We start from the raw sequence: 17,271 nt of genomic DNA on the forward strand, positions 1-17,271 counted from the left end.
TCAAGCTACTTGGCTTGTACAGAAAATCTGTTTTTAGGTCATTTCCCCCTCAAGACTAGAAATTTTGCCATAGAGGTATAAGACCCCAGAGTGTTTATTTATTATTCTTCAGTTCTGAGATACTGAAGAATGAATTCTAGCACTCAAACTCACCAAAGCAGTCAGTGTCAAGAGTGCCTTTGCAACAGTACCAGTTCTCCTGGGGGCGGTTCTCTGAGGACCAATGGTTGAACAACACCCTCTCTGGAGCCTAGGCGCCTGATCTGGTTCAGCTCTCAACTCTGACACTGCTGGGTTGGGCAATTCTGAAAGGTCACTTTTTCTGGACTAAGTTGGATTTTGCTTCTAAACTAAACTTGTTGCTTAATGTTTCCCAGATTTCTCTATTCTTTGGGTGATACTTGCTGGAAGCAAATTCCTTACCTAACCCTAACCTAACCCTGAAGGTCTGACTTCTCTGGATGGGGAGGGGTCTACCTGGGGCTAGAATCCCAGAAACTCTCTGTGCCACCTTGACTATTTGAGTCCCTAAAGCACTTGGAGCATCAGGAACCTGCCACATAGTCTTTCTAAATCTACTCTAGACGGCAATAGTGAAGCAGGAACTATGTGCAGTTTCCTCTCTACAAAGGAAAGCTCTGGGCTGCGAGGTTTAGGGCAATGGCCTTGGCTCTGACTAATCCTGGTGCTGATCCCAGAGTGCATTTCAAGGCTAGAGGAATAGAAGAGAAGAGTAGGGGGTCATAGAGTTCTTTGCTTGGGGTGAGAGGACACACAGGTTCTGAATCAGAAGGCATTCGTAGCCAGAGTGAACAGAGGATCTGGAGTCTGAAACAGTGAGGTCTTAACAGGCACCTACATACAGCAGTGCACTCAACAGCAGCTACAGTAGCCGCCCCTTTTTTAGGCAAAGTCTTGCCAGATAGCCCAGACTGGTCTCAAACTCACGATCCTCTTGCTTGAACCTCCGGGATGCTAAGATTGCTGGTGTGTACTGACACACGCAGCTCCAAAATCGATGGCAACAGCTCCCGTCTGGGGAGAAAAGCTAGATTCTGAAGTTCATTCAGGACATGCGCTTTCTCCACCTATTATCTGGGGGGACAAATATCTTCATGGATTCTCAACTGAAGAGACGTACACTCACAGCATGAAAGCAGAACTATACACATGGGAGAAGGCTGGACCTCTGCTCCCAGCTCCTCCCTCCAGGGTCTAGCCTAAACCAGTATCCAAGCGAATACAATAGTCTTTTCTGGTGTTCCACTGTACGGAATCTTCCAAGAACAAGGGAGAGCAGGAGGATCCTAAGAAAGAGAGAAAGCAAGGGGACAAACTCACTCTCGGATTGTGGGGTCCAAGTCCCGGTCCCAAGTAAAAGAGGCCTCTGAAAACTGCACAGCTTTATCTGTTGAAAGGGGGAGAAAGAGCCCTCTCTTTAGTTACACGCAGGTCTTCGTGTGGCCGCCAGCCTTTCCTCAGCACGCATGCGCCTCTGATTCCTCTATCAGCCCCTGAAAACACCTCTGTTGGTTGCTGAGCTGCTACCAGCAGGGTGCTATGAGAGTTGCTGGGATGAGACGGGAAGTGGCCTGCCTGTTGGGACCTAGACGTGGGATCTCAGAGTCCTCGGACCTCTAGATGCCCTGGCACCCTGCCCCCCACAATATACCCCTGGCCCTCTATCACCTAGTCCTCTGTGTGAGTCTACTTTCTTATTTAAGCCCTCCCCACTTCAGACTCCAGATCGGCTGTTCACTCTGGCTATGATGCCTTCCAATTCAAAACCCATCTGCTCTTTCACCCCTAAGCTATCTTCCCACCCTCTATCCAGCCTGATTTCTGTTTTCTACGTCACTTGCAGGACTCCCTGTTTATCTCAGAACAGCTAACAACTGTGTTCTGCTTAGAAATCTGGCCAAACACTTTCCTTTAGGTGAGAACGTAGCTTGGATTGCTTGTGATAGAAGTCTAATCAATTTAAGATGGATCCCCAGCTCTTCCTTCTCATTAGCTGCTGCGGTTAAGCTCCTGCCTGTAAATAGTATGGCGCCAGCGCGATGAATAATTTGCAAAAATAATTTCCAAATGTGTTTACCAAAGTTGCTGACATGGCGAATGGCGGAGGTGTCCAAGTCCTCCCCTCCCAAGTACTTCTCTAACCGTTCTATAGAAACACTGGCCTAGAAAAGAGCACAAGCGATGCTAAGAACAGAGCACTCAGTAACACAGCCAACACACATGGACTCCATAGTTTTGGTTTGTTTGTTTGGTTGTTTTTTTGCTTTGTTTTGACTTTTTGTTTGTTTTTGTTTTTAAGAGAAACTCGAAGATCGTGAAATTGGGTGGGTAAGAAGATGGGAGAGAATCTGGAAAGACGGGGAAAGGAAAGAATATACTCAAAATCTATTGTATGAAATTCTCAAAGAATAAGTAAAAAATCATTTAAAAAAAGACTTGGCCTTATGGAAATAAAGCTAAGGGGAAAAAAGGAATTCAGTACCAAACACAAGCAGGGAAATGATTTTCACTTTGCTATTAGCCATGGCTTGGCTACAGTTAGAACCTACAGATCCAGCCATACCTCAGCCCTGCAAGTCATCCAAACATACCTCAGCCCTACAAGCTGTCCCATCATACCTCAGCCCTACAAACCATCCCATCATACCTCAGCCCTGCAAGCCGTCCAAACATACCTCAGCCCTGCAAACCATCCCATCATACCTCAGCCCTGCAAACCATCCTGTCATACCTCAGCCCTGCAAACCATCCCATCATACCTCAGCCCTGCAAGCTGTCCCATCATACTCCATCCCTGCAAACTGTCCCACACTAAACTGAAATATAAAGACAGTATTTCAGCTTTCAGAGACTTGGGATTTTAACTCTATGGCTATTTCTCTCCAAACTTTGCTCTTGTTTCCAGAAACTGTTTACCACCTTCTTCTATGACAGAACCCTAACTCCTACCTACTTCTGGTATCTGGGCCCAGTCTTGCCCCTATTTGATGAGTCTCTGCCTTGATGAAACATCCATCTGGTACTGAGATGATCTACAGGAACTGGCCAAAGAGTAAACTTGAGCTGGTCTAAGCACTGGCAGAATCCTCTGAAATTGCTGGAACATAAGGACTTGGGAGGCTTTCAAGGAGTGAACACTTGGATGTTTTCATCGCCTTCCTGTCTTCTAGGAGAGCTGTCATGAGATTGTTTCCCACAGATATCCAGCCCCTGACAAAGCATGGAGCCTTAACTGTTGATCCAGCTGCTTCATGGATCAACACCTCAGAAACAATGTCCTGCAGCTTGTGTTATGACTTTGTCAGGCCTTTTTTGGTTTCATGAAAAGGAGAAGGGAATGAGCACCTTGACTGATCTTATTTGTGTTGTGCACACAAGAGGCTATATCTAAAAGGAGAGTGCTATTGCTTCACTGGCCAAGTGGGTCTCCTTTATTTACTCACTCTAAGACAGACAGAAGACTTTCTCTTTGAATTCAGTCCTTCTTAAGGCCAGAGGTGTCTGAACTTGATACTACTCAAAGGAATGCCAGTTGGCTCCGTACCCCAAATTCTAGCCCTATCATCAGTCTCCCATCTACCCTTTGGACTAACTCTTAAGGTCTAGTTCATGGTAACTATGTTCTCAGTGACTATGTTCAGTTTTCAGGACATAAGACATTGCCTCAGCTTGAGGCTCCCAATCTTATTATTACATAGGTTCATGCAAAGACAGGGTTTTGTTTTGCTTTGTGTCATTATTTACCTAATAGTATGTCAATGCCTCAAGTGCTTTAGAAAAACAAGAGAGAAGCTGGTCTGGGGAAATGGCTCTGACCAGGCATAATCGTAATAATCTCACTAAATGCCTTTGTAAGACTGTCTCCCTGTGAAATAGATGAGGTTAGTATGATTATCCATATTTTAAACTGGGGCTCAGAGGACTTACAATTTTACTAAATCAATCCATTGATCTCCAGAAACCAGATGAACTTTTAATTTCACAATTACCAGCAGGTGCTCGACACGAGCTACAGAAGGCTAGTAATCCGCACCACAAGGCAGCTAGGCAGGTAGCAGGGAGCTCTTAGGTACCTGGAGCACTGACGAGATCACCAAAGGGAGCATGGCAAGAGGAAATCGAAGGACATTGAAGAGGGTGATGGAGGTGAAAGCCTTCTCTGCATTCAAAACATTGTTGCTGTCCACCACGACATAAACAGCAAAGGTGATCACAGACACCTAGGAAGAATAAGGCAATAAGAAACCCATGCTAAAATGGACCAAAGACCTCTGTGCAAAGCTTCAGGAGCACTGTGTAGTCAGGAACATTAGGGATTACCCCAGTCTCTTCAGATTACCCGTAAGAAAACTGGTCCTAGTAGAGGAAGAAATACCTCTCGCAAGGGGACAAATTCAATTAACAGATTGATAAGGTCAGAGCTTGGGCCTTCTCTTTCAACACATCCGCATTGCCTCCCCCATGAAGACAAGTCCTACTATGTAAGTGATTCCTGGAGTCCTCATCCACGATGAACATCCTGAAACCTCACTAGTGGCTACTAGATCACCCAACAGTACATGCAGGGTAGAGCTAGAGTCGGGGTTGTAGGAGTTCGAGGAAGGGCGATAAATTCTCTGAATCTAGGGACCGAGTCTAGAGATGGCTGGAGTCTTCTAGGAACAGACTTTTCTTCTCGGAATATGACCTCAGTCCATACCCCTTCCACTCACCAGGACTGGAGTTAAATTCAAGATGAATACTATAACAGTCTGCAGTTGGCCATACAATACTAAATTCTTGAGTTCTTTCTTCCGAAGGCTGAGGACTTGGTCTCTGAATGAAGGTTCCCAGGCAAAATATTTCAGGATCTAATGGGTCAGAGAATAGCAAAATTCACATTGTTGCCTGAAAGGGCACCAGGTACATATGGTCCACTCTTATTTTAGGATAAATTACCAAAAGAATAGGAGAAATCTAGATTATAGAGAAGTAGCTTGTATTTACTGACAACCTGGTAAATTCAGAGCATTTCTCTCTCTCTCTGTCTCTCTCTCTGTCTCTCTCTCTCTCTGTTTCTCTCTTTGTCTCTCTCTCTCTGTCTCTCTCTCTCTCTCACACACACACAGGGGGAGGGAGGGAAGGAGGGACAGAGGGAGGGATGGAAAGAGATGTAAAAATGAAACAAAATTTTCTTTAAAAAAAAACAAAACAAAAATAAAAAAACTAATGGCTGTGAAGATCAGCACCTTAGGGGGACCCACTACTATTGTTTGCTAAATGGAACTTGTAAGTGTTCACATTCATACCCACAGACTGGCTGCTCTCAGCCTCTCTTTGCCGGAGTCAGCAGTTACTGCAGAGACTCACAATTGATCAAAGTGCTGAGAATAAGTGACTACTGAGCGAGGCACAGCCCTAAGCAGTGGTTCCAAATCACTGCTCTCCTGCTTCCAGGGCCCAGGGAACATCATGAAAGATGGAGCAGAAACAGTGTGAGAGCCAGAAGATGGGGGAGTACCGCAGAAGATGGGGGAAGTACCCCAGAAGATGGGGGGAGTACCACAGAAGATAGGGGAAGTACCGCAGGAGATGGGGAAGTACCGCAGAAGATGGGGGAGTACCACAGAAAATGGGAGGAGTACCGCGGAAGATGGGGGAGTACCGCAGAAGATGGGGAAGTACCGCAGAAGATGGGGGAAGTACCGCAGAAGATGGGGGAAGTACCCCAGAAGATGGGGGAGTACCACAGAAGATGGGGGAAGTACCGCAGAAGATAGGGGGAGTACCGCAGAAGATGGGGGAAGTACCCCAGAAGATGGGGGGAGTACCACAGAAGATAGGGGAAGTACCGCAGGAGATGGGGAAGTACCGCAGAAGATGGGGGAGTACCGCGAAAGATGGGGGGAGTACCGCGGAAGATGGGGGAGTACCGCAGAAGATGGGGAAGTACCGCAGAAGATGGGGAAGTACCGCAGAAGATGGGGGAGTATCGCGGAAGATGGGGGGAGTACCGCGGAAGATGGGGGAGTATCGCGGAAGATGGGGGGAGTACCGCGGAAGATGGGGGGAGTACCGCGGAAGATGGGGGGAGTACCGCGGAAGATGGGGGAGTACCGCAGAAGATGGGGGAGTACCACAGAAAATGGGAGGAGTACCGCGGAAGATGGCGGAGTACCGCGGAAGATGGGGGAGTATCGCGGAAGATGGCGGAGTACCGCGGAAGATGGGGGAGTATCGCGGAAGATGGCGGAGTACCGCGGAAGATGGGGGAGTATCGCGGAAGATGGGGGGAGTACCGCGGAAGATGGGGGGAGTACCGCGGAAGATGGGGGAGTACCGCGGAAGATGGCGGAGTACCGCGGAAGATGGGGGAGTACCGCGGAAGATGGGGGAGTATCGCGGAAGATGGGGGGAGTACCGCGGAAGACTGTTTTCTGTGCGTGACAAGGACACTGCCCTTGGGAACCCACAGCGGCTGGGCTGGCCGTCGTTAGGGACTGATTGGGCCTGCCAACATTCCACCATGGGGAGGGAAGGAAGGCTCAGAGGGCTCGCTCTAACCTGAGCAGCTATTGGTAGTTAATGGCTGCTAGTTTGCCTTTGGTGGCAAATTTCTATAACTGAGCAAACAACTCAATGTTCAGGTACATGCAAATAATCCTAGTTAAACTCAATGGGTTTTCTATATATTTAAAGATAGGAAATTAGAGAGGGTGTGTCTAGAAGAAAGGGTTCAGAGGGTATAGAAGGGGGTAAGAGGGGAACGGGGGGGGGGGATAAGTGTAGCCAAAATTTGTTATTTATAAAATTGTTAAATAAATTAAAATTTATTTTAAAACATTTCTACAGTAAAATGTAAAGACAAAACAATTTAGGGTAAACAAATAGAAGTCAAGGTTCAAAAGTATCTGGAAGGGTTAGCGATAGAAGAGGAAACAGGAGACTTGTGGGTAAATGAACCAGAAATCACATGACACTCAACAGCTGAATCAATCACTGCTTCTCTTACTGTACCCACAGAATTTTCTCTGTTTGGCTTTTTCTTTTTCTTTACCTTAATTCCACTGAGAATCTCATTCATGATTTTTAAGCGCTTGTCTTTATACTTCATATTTTTGACCTGCCAAGAGAAAGAAAGACAAAACCAAACTGAACTTTTGCGAGAGAAGGTCCAGGTTTGTTACTAATGGTAGACACCAGTGGAAAGGCGGCTGCCATCTCATCAGAACTTGAGGTGCCCATGGATGGCATTTGTTTCTCTCCAACTCTTCCTGTTTCCCATCTGTTTCTTCTGTCCCTGTGTCTTTCTGCCCCTGGAAGATGCCAAGCTTACTCCTATCTGCCCTCCTTTAGCCTGTGCCTGACTGTACTCTGTCTCCAGACTGTTCTCCCCTCGCTGTTCCCAAATCTCCCCCCTCCGTTGTCAGGATGTGCCTGCCGGTCAGAGCTTGGCTGTAGATGCCCACCTTGCCGCGGACGTCTTTGACCCAACTGAAAACGTCTACCCTCCCACCATGGTTTTGTGGTCGGTTCTCTGTGTGGTACTCATCATGACTCGTGTCTTTATTGTCTTTGTTGTCTATCTCTCCACCCTGAGAGTAGGATGTTTGTTTGATTCCTTGCTGTGCTCTCGGCAAAACATGAAGTAAAGAGTTTTAGAACGATATTTGCTACTACATGAACACAAAGCAAATGAATGAATAGATCACAGACGCTAGGGAGTCCACCACTACTGCGATTCCTGGCAGAGCTAAGGACCTTGGAGGGCTCCCACCTGATAACAGCAGGGGAACAGCCAGGACATAATGGAAAGGTGGGATTACCCATGGAACTGCTATGGATGGTTGGTTTGTTTTTGCTATGGTGGAGAAGCAAGATTTTTTTTTTTTTAAATCCCTTCTGGAAGAAGCTCAGCAGAGCGGGGCGAGGAGGGGATGGGACTATAAACTAAGCGGTCGGAGACCAAAGGGGAAGATAGAAAAAGCCAAACACATTTGGGATGTCAGAAAGTCTTCCATAAGCTTTTCCCTTCTCCAGTTCCCTCTAAGAATTAGTGTAAATCAGAGTTTAGATGTTGAAAAGGCACATGCGCACAGGCGACTCTTTCTTTACCTGAATCTTCCTGTTCTTGGTAGCCAGCACTGCATTGACTGGGATCAGGAGAACCATTACCCCAACACCTGCTAAGACTGAGGGTCCCAACTCTCTCCACAGGAAGAAGATGGATAGGACAATCTGTAAAATGGTTGACCATGTCAACTGAAAGTAGTTGGTCACATCCATCAGTTTCTGGGCATCGACAGACATCAAGTTCACAGTTTCTCCAACGGTGTACTGCCTCCTGGCCAAGTTAGATTGCTTCAGAGCCTAAAAATAAAGAACAGGACGGGGGTCAGCAGATAAGACAGAGAGAATGGGGAGCAGAGGGGGACCTCAGGAAAGGAGGAAATAACAGAATGGGCTCCATATGGACACACCTTGGGCCACAGCTTCCCATTCAAATCTTAACACATGGTGTTAACCTCATTTTTGACCGCTTGTTCGTCTGTTTTCACCTTCATTCAACTCCCACCCACCTATACACTTCTTTGCCCAGAAAATGCCCATCTATCTTTTGCTATCAACTTAAATGCAACTTTTGAAAGGACTTCCCAGACTTCCCAATTTACAAGAGTTACCTCTTTTTGTAACCTCTAACAGTCTGTAGGTAACTCTTTCTTTACCTTAGGTATATATTTTTATATTTCTTTTTACATATTTTTATATTTCTTTACCTTAGGTATATATTTTCTATTTATTTCTCAGATGTAACTGTGGTGAGTGACAAGGTCTATATCTATCCATTTCACTATTGTATCATAGGCATTTCAATATTGGAGAATGGGAGAAAATGAGGAAATTAAAGACGCAGAAAGAGAAGGAGTAAAGACAGCATTGTTGATTCTTGCCTTATAGACTTAACAATTTTGTTTTATTTATTTATTGTATATGTGTAATAGGCGGGTCCCATCATCATCCGCCTGATAACAGGCATCTTTACCAGCTGAGCAATCTCACCAGCCCGTCGTGGTTGGTTTTTGTTCTTTTGGCTTTTGGGGGGTCCCAACACACAGCTCCCAGATAAATCACATACAGAGGCTTACTCTTAGTTATAAATGCCCAGCCTTAGCTTGGCTTGTGTCTTCCTGCTTTTTTTAAACTTAAACTAACCGTCTACCTTTTGCCTCTGGGCTTTCATCTTTCTTCTCTGTATCTCACTTTCACTCTTACTCTGTGGCTCCTGGGTGCCTGGGTGGCTGGGCCCTGGCGTCCCCCTTCCCTGCTTCTCTCATTGCTCCTCCCTACAACCTCCTGCCAGCTAGTTGTGGACGTATCCTGACCACAGGTGAATTTTATATAATCAAACATATCTTTGCATCATCAAACAAATGCTCCAGAGCATAAACAAAAGTATCACACCTAAAGATGATATTCTACAACACCAGCCCCCTTGTAGGCTTTTGAGATAGCTAACCTATATTCAGCCACAGTCTTAGAAAATTCAAGCATTATCAAGGAAGACAAGAATTCTTAGAATGGAGAAGAAAACTGCAGAGGTCACACATCTGAATTTACGAGCTTTCTCTGCTGTTCACAGACAAGTTCTACATGCCTGTACCTCACAGTATAGGCTTTCTGCTTTCATGTTAGGGAGAGCAAGAGACTAATACTCACACCACTGTTCCTTACTATGCCTTACAGAAGTAGCCGGAGTAGCTTACATCAGCACTCGGGAAGCTGAGGCAGGAGGATGGCTGGAAGTTCATAGTCAGACTGGGCTACATACTAAGTTCCAGGCCATCCTGAACTACAGTGTGAGATGCTATGTATTATGGTTGTTTTCAGTGTCAACTTGTCACGAATCAGAATTTTAAAAAGTAGAGAGCATGTTCTGAAGAACTGTCCTGGTTGTTTAACTGATTGATATCAGATCCAGAGAGATGACTTAGCAGGTAATAACACTTATTACCTGGCCACCAAGGTGACAGGCCACCAAGCCTGTCAACCTGGGCTTGATCCTTAGAACTCACCCTTGCAAGTTGCTCTCTCACCTACACATATCTACATACATACCTCCCCACACATCCCTATACACACACATATACCAACACATTCTTACACACACAACACACAATAATGCATATACCTACACACAAATATATACACACATACACATAAATGTGATTTAAAAATTTTAACCATGTATCAGAGAAAGATGAGCAAAATCATCTCAAGCAAATAGAACACCACCCAAACCTACAGAACTCAGTAATGAAAGAATGTAATTGAAATAAGTAAGTAAGTAAATAGACAAAGAAAGGTTTAGTACCTGCTAAGGATAGAAAAAGGAACTGCTAGGCTGGAGGTAGCTCAGTGGTAGCACATTTGTGTAGCATATAGAAGATCCCGAATTTGATCATCAGCGCCCCCAAAACAAAACCATAAACACAAAGAGAAGAAAGAACCGGAAAAAGAAATTTCTGGGAAAATATATTCTAGGGTGATGGGGCCGTGACCCACACAGCACTCTAATGTCGCTGGTAAGATCTGCTGTGGGACAGATAGACCAGGTCTGTGAACTCATGCTAGTAAGTATTTGAATTAAGGTTGATGGTCAGGGGCTGGGGAGAGATGGCTCAGTGGTTAAGGGCACTGGCTGCTTGAGGACTTAGATTCAATTCTCACTCTCCATATGGAGGCTTACAAACGTCTGTAACCCCAGCTCAGAGGGATCCGATGCTCTCTACTTGCTCCCACAAGCACCAGACACACATATGGTGAACACACATTCAAACAAAACATCCATGCACACAAAATAAAATAAAACGAAAACACTTTAAAAATTAAATATTGGTGGTTTTAAGAGCGTGACCCTCACTCCTTCTTCTCTGACTTTACCTTATTTCCCAAGGCTTTCCATTTTGTGAGGACAGGCAATAAGAATTGGTGTCTGAGCCGTCAGGGCCGAGTGGGTAGACCCTAGGCAGCTTGCTAGCTTCTCCCCAGGATGATCAGTATCATGAACACACTTCATTTTTTAATTTCCAAACAAGGATTTAGGGGAACCTTATAACTATTCAAAATTAAGTTTTGACATTAATTTTCATTTCCATCAACTTTTTCTTAATCTTGGAATAAATGTTCATATTTATTGTTTTTTCTTGGGTTTGATTTTTTTTTTCTTTTCTTTTCTTTTTTTTTTTTTGGCTATACTTGACATTATCACTTACCTTCTTATATACAGAAGCCATGACAGTTGTCCGTACACTCATTCCCAACACGAAACACAACTGAAAGTAACTCTGAAGGCAGAAAGACTGGATGAGACTCACAATAAACATCAGGATTGCAGAGACAAATCCAACCCACGCGTATGTGCCAGGGTCGCTCACAAAGGCAATGAGAAATCTGCAGGAACAAAACCAAACAAAACCAAACACTCACTCATCAGATCCCCAAGGGCTCCTTCTTCTATTCACGTCCAGCCAAAGTCTCACTCTTGCGCTGCAGGTAACAGCACAGCCAGAACTGTCCCTGACACACGCTAAAGCCACCTGACAGGAGGAACCTTAATTAAAATGACCAGGCTCTAAGTGGGTGTAGGAAAATTTCCTTTCCTTTCCTTTAATTTCCTTTCCCTCCCTCCCACCCTCCCTCCTTCCTTCTTCCTTCCCTTCCTTCCTCCTTCCCTCCCTCCCTCTCTCTCTCTCTCTCTCTCTCTCTCTCTCTCTCTCTCTCTTTCCTTCTTTCTTTCTTTCTTTTTGTTTTTTCAAGACAGGGCTTCTGTGTATAACAACCATGGCTTTCCTGGAACTCACTTTGTAGACCAGGCTGGTCTCGAACTCACAGAGACCTGCCTGTCTGCTTCCCAACTGCTGGGATTAAAGGCGTGTGCCACAATGCCTGTCTGGAAATTTTACTTAATTAGCGATTGATGGGGGAGGGTTCAGTCCACGGTGGGTGGTTCCACCCCTGGACTGGCGGTCTTGGGCTCTATAGGAAAGCAGGCTGAGCCAGCTACGGGAAGCATCGCTCCTCCGTGGCCTCTGCATCAGCATCTGCCTCATCATCCTTGTCCTGCTTGAGTTCTGGTCTTGACTTCTTCACTGTTGGAGTGTGGTGTGGAAGTGTAGCCAAATGAACCCTTTTCTCTACAACTTGCTTGGTCATGATGTTTCATCAAAATAATAGTAACCCTAAAATATGCATTCCCAGTACTCGGGGGCTAAGGTAAGAGAACTAAGAATTTAATGTCAGCCAGCCTAGGCTACATAGAGAGACTCCAAAAAGGCGGGGAAAAAGATCTTTAGAGAAATCTCTCTCTCTCTCTCTCTCTCTCTCTCTCTCTCTCTCTCTCTCACACACACACACACACACACACACACACACGTCACTGTAATGTTTCAGCCCTGTCATAGGGAGTGGCATTAATCCAGTCATTTTTAGACAATGCAAGCTCATACCCGGATGAGGTAAAGGGCTCTCTGGTTGGTCATTCACTCTGAACAGTGGCAGATTGCAAAGCCCCATCACGAGCACCCTGGACCTCTAAGAAAGGGGCTGGCTATGAAGAGATGAAGTTAGTTACTCTTCTACTCTTCTGAAGCACACTGCCCACCTCTTATATGTGGCTCAGTTCGTACTTATTCAACTTAACAACAAAGAAGTCTAACGAGTATGTGGCCTCCTCTTAGGAGAGGCACACAGAAAAGAGAGAGGTTGAAGTGTCATCTGAGAGCTCGAAAGCAGCCTTGTGCTTTTCATGTATACGAAGCCGGAAAGTGATGTGTGTTTCCCCTCTGTATGCTGGGAATACCATTGGTTAATAAAGAAACTGTCTTGGGCCTGCACAGGGAATAGACATAGGAGGGGAAAACTAAATGGAATGCTGGGAGAAAGAAGGAGGAGTTAGAGAGAAACCATGTAGCCCCGCTGGAGACAGACACTGGAAGTTTACCCAGCAAGCCACTGCTACATGGCGATATACAGATTACTAGAAATGGGTTAAATTAAGATATAAGTGTTAGCCAGTAAGGAGCTAGAGCTAATGGGCCAAGCCGTGTTTTAAATAATATAATTTCTGTGTGATTATTTCGGGTCTGAACTGCCAGGCAGCTGGGAAGCAAACAAGCAGCCTCACTGCAACAGGAAAGGGGAGAAAAGTAGGGGTATTTTCCAAACAGGAGCCCAGTGAATACTCTTGCCTGCATACACAAAGGGCAGGGGAAGGTAGCAGCGAAGGTCTAGAAAGGACAGCAAGTCCTGGGCACTCACTTCAGTAACTGAGGATTCAGAAACATCAGAATATCATGTATAAATTTCAATATAAATGATTTCAGGGTCACCACATAGAAGGTTTTGAAGAGGGACTTCATCAGCCAGGACTTGGGGAAGTCTTTTGTGGTCTCAGACTTCTTTTTCTTCTTTTTAGCTTCTTCCTGTGTATAAAACCAAAAACAACTAAGTCCATAGAATTATGCAGTGAAAGCCTTCTAGACTGTGCTCTGAATGGCTTCAGGCTCCAGCAGGGCCTATGAGCCCACTACCCTGTACAGCTGTAACCTTCTCTTCACCTCCTTATTGCTGCCCACCTTCTGACTTTTCTCTTCCCCACCCAACTCATATCTTTAGGATTGAAAAAGCAGACAACCAAACAAGAAAGAATACATTATAAAGATAAGCATTGACAGACATTAGGAATGCCCATACTCAGGAGGCTAGGACAGAAGGATCATTAATTTGAGGCCAGCCTGAGCTACACAGTGAGTTGAAGACCAGTCCTAACTACATAAAAAAGACTGTTTCAAAAACTGAAGGTCTGAAGTTGTAGCTCAGTATGTAAAAGGGCCCCAGACCTTAGCACAACTGACTCCATGACGAAAGTACCATTCAGTCCCTAAAACTCAGCATGTAGGCTGTATCATCCGCCAAAACAAAAACAAAGACCTAATTCATCAAAGCCCATAGTTCTGGGAAAGTCTCTAAATGTCCTAACCGTACATTTTAGCATCTATAGTTCCACTTCGGGCTACATTTTCTTGTTAACTGAAGTGTGTCAACCCAAAACATGGTTTTTGTGCTTAAAATATCATGCTGAGAAAGGCTCACGACTACATTGGGATTATGATAGATAGATGATAGATAGATAGATAGATAGATAGATAGATAGATAGATAGATAGAGATTCATACTCTAGAGAACCCCAAGTAATACAAAGTCCCTCTCTCAGTATCTTAGAATGTGCCCTTCTTTGGAACTAGGATCTGTATGAGTGTAAGCAAACTGCTCTTTAAGGTAGATTGTAACTCAGCATGACTGATACCCTTATAAAGGAAAAGAGACAGGGCTAAGAATGGCTGTGTGACTATTGAGACAGTGAGAGGGATGGTGTACCCACTAGCCAAGGAATGCCTAGGATTTCTAGCCTAAAACAGAAGTAGGAAAGACAAAAAACATTCTCTCCTCCATGTTTCAGGGAGAAAATGACCCTGTTGGTGACCTGAATTCAGACTTCTAGCTTCCAGTGCTCGGGGATGGTGCATTTCCCCCTTCCTCTCCCTGCTCTGACACTATCCTCCTCCTCTTTCCTTCTCTGTGTGTTTGTGGTCCTGGGAATCAGCAACCACTCTATCATCCTCCCTTCTCCTCTGCCCTTCCCTCCCACTTCCTTCTCTTCTCACTATGCTGCCCAAGCTGCTCTCAAACTTATGATCCTCCTGCCTGAGCTTCCTGAGCAATCACTGTGCCGTGCTTGTTTTTGTTTTGTTAAGAGCGTTTCTTACTCTCAGCATGTGCACTGGCTTCTTGCTTTTCCCTGGTTCTCTGAAGATGAGCTTCCTATCAGACTTGTTTGCTGTACCCATCACCCCAAATCGACACACAGCTGTACTCAGGAAATGTTTGAATAAATGAGTCAATATGTTAGCTAATGAGCACTTCCAATACGGTGCAGTTTCTAGTAATGATTGTGTGTGTGTGTGTGTGTGTGTGTGTGTGTGTGTAGAGAGAATGTTTGTGTGCCGGTCACAGGTGTGCTAAAGTGTGCACCTGGGTGTCAGGATTACCTTCATGTGTTGGTCTTGGCCTTCTTATCTTGTTTGAGATATGATCCCTTCCCTGCCGCTTACACCTGGCTAGCTGGCCTCAGAGAATCTGCATATTTTTCTGTCCCCATTTCCTGTAGGTACCTAGAATTACAGATGCATGGTCTGCTGTGGCTAGCTTTCACGTAGGTTCTAGGTATTCAAACTCAGGTCACCAGGCTCGTGTGGAAAGTGCCTTTACCCCCTAAGCCATCCGTCTCCCTAGTCCTAGTGACGTTTTCATTATTAATAGTAATTACTAGTATTATCACTGTTACACTATGACAAATTTCGGATTTATCCAAAAGGAATTACATACCCATTCATCTTGCTAGCTGTGTACATCACTAACAGAACGTGCAGTGAGAAGTGTAGGGTGGTATGAAAACATGAAAAATCAGAAGTGACACCACTTCCTGCCTGAGACACACAGCACATTCACACAGACATTGTGTTAAAGTTACCAGGACAAGAACATCTTGGCTTTGACTCTGGTTCTTGTTCAAACCGTGCGGTGTGGCCTCGGGGTTCTTCCGGGACTTCTTCTGCTGCCGCCTCTGAAGAGCCTGTTTGGCTTTCTGCAGGTCCTTTGTCATGAACACTTCAAACTTGCTTACCATTCCCTTTGCTTTAAACTCTTCGTCAACATCCAAGACATCTTCTAGTGTCAACGGATGCTTGTAGCCTTTCAGAACAGTGCTGGAACAAGAATGACCCACAGGCTGAGACCCTAAGTGCTGTGTCGGTCTGCCTCTACCGAGCCTATCCTCGATCTGAGCTAGAGGGATGACGTTTGGGGCTTCTCTACTGTTCCACTATATCCATCTCCTGGCCTTTAATCTAACAGAAGAGCGGGGGAGAACACAGGGACAACAGAATGTGCTAGAAGACCATATGGAAGAGAGAAGGGGAGAGGCTCTACTGGGTCAAAAGTCAAAGGCATCACCTTCTGCTCTCATTCCTTCTCCTTTAAGTGACAACTATCTCTCTACACTCTGGCATCCCCTTGAGGGACCTCCATGATGCCCTTAGCAAATGCAGCAGATCTCACAGCTGCCTTCATACTGCATCTGTAGACTGGGCCTCCCCAACTCAGGGCTTGAGAAGATGAATGGAAAATTGATTACGTCTTTCTTTGCAACAACTCATAACTGAAATCTAGCTTTTTCTCCTAATATGAACATTGTTACTTTCAAATTAGGATCTTTATGAGATCTATCATTAGATATTTAAATTTAATGAATTGATTTTAGAGTACATTCATTACTATATCACAAATTTGCTTTTCTATTTTGTTTTTAATTATGAGTACGTGCACATGTGTGCAGGTGCCTGTATACGCTGGAGGCGTGAGATCTGTTGGAGCCAGAGTTACAAACAGCAAGTGAGCCTCTTAACATGAGTGCTGGGAACTGAATTCGGGTCCTCTGAAAGAACAGCAAGAATCTTAGCTGCTGAGCCGTCTCTCCAGCCCCGCAAACTTGCCTTTTAGACATTCTGACTATCTTTATAGTCTGTATCCAGTGTGCATAAGACACATACGGACCTCACCAGCCTGTTAGAGGGTTCATGGACTACAAAGACCAAGGATACCTGTTCTAGACCTCTGGTAGCTCAGGCTGGAGTGTTTTCTTTTCCCTCCAAGCCCATACACATCACATGCCTCCACATTCTCCTGTTTCTCCCGTGGAACTCTGAGACTACCAAAAATGATTACCTCCCAGTTTCTCTTCCTTGTCCTAATCAGTCCAATAAAGGGGCTGAATTAAACTGACCTAAACTCTCTAAGGAGAAGAGAAATGGAGGCCACAGGAGGCACCTTAAAAAAAATTGAGCTTGTCTTCACTTTCAGAGAAGTGAGTGTATAAGGATACAAGTAACCCATAATCCGGGCACTTCCTACCTGTCATACCAACTAAACGTAATGCTACTCAGAAATGAAGCCGTGGATGATGGATTCTGAAAAATAGAAAACATTGAAAAGTGAATCAATTGGAAATAGGAACTCTATGGGACTCTAAAATCAGAAACTGATTTTCTAGACCGGCTTTAGAGACTAGCTGTTACGCTGACGTTGGCTGGTCAGCGTGCATTCAAGAGCCAGGTTTTCTGGCATAGGTATATGAGGTAGCCACCTGTGTGGAAC

General features: G+C 45.0%; 1 protein-coding gene across 1 annotated transcript in view; it reads right to left on the reverse strand.

The window, feature by feature from the left end:
- Abcc2 (ATP binding cassette subfamily C member 2) overlaps window positions 1–17,271 on the reverse strand; it is a 60,606-nt gene that overhangs the window by 29,107 nt on the left and 14,228 nt on the right. The window contains exons 6-15 of the mRNA XM_057777204.1: window positions 17,029–17,084; window positions 15,590–15,824; window positions 13,318–13,481; window positions 11,274–11,451; window positions 8,116–8,370; window positions 7,058–7,123; window positions 4,734–4,871; window positions 4,095–4,241; window positions 2,099–2,183; window positions 1,342–1,408 (exon numbers count right to left, since the gene is read on the reverse strand). Of these exons, the coding sequence (XP_057633187.1) occupies window positions 1,342–1,408; window positions 2,099–2,183; window positions 4,095–4,241; window positions 4,734–4,871; window positions 7,058–7,123; window positions 8,116–8,370; window positions 11,274–11,451; window positions 13,318–13,481; window positions 15,590–15,824; window positions 17,029–17,084 (1,391 nt within the window). The remainder of the gene's footprint in view (window positions 1–1,341; window positions 1,409–2,098; window positions 2,184–4,094; window positions 4,242–4,733; window positions 4,872–7,057; window positions 7,124–8,115; window positions 8,371–11,273; window positions 11,452–13,317; window positions 13,482–15,589; window positions 15,825–17,028; window positions 17,085–17,271) is intronic.

The sequence above is a fragment of the Chionomys nivalis genome, chromosome 8 (genome assembly GCF_950005125.1).
Source record: "Chionomys nivalis chromosome 8, mChiNiv1.1, whole genome shotgun sequence".
NCBI classification, from domain to species: Eukaryota; Metazoa; Chordata; class Mammalia; order Rodentia; family Cricetidae; genus Chionomys; species Chionomys nivalis.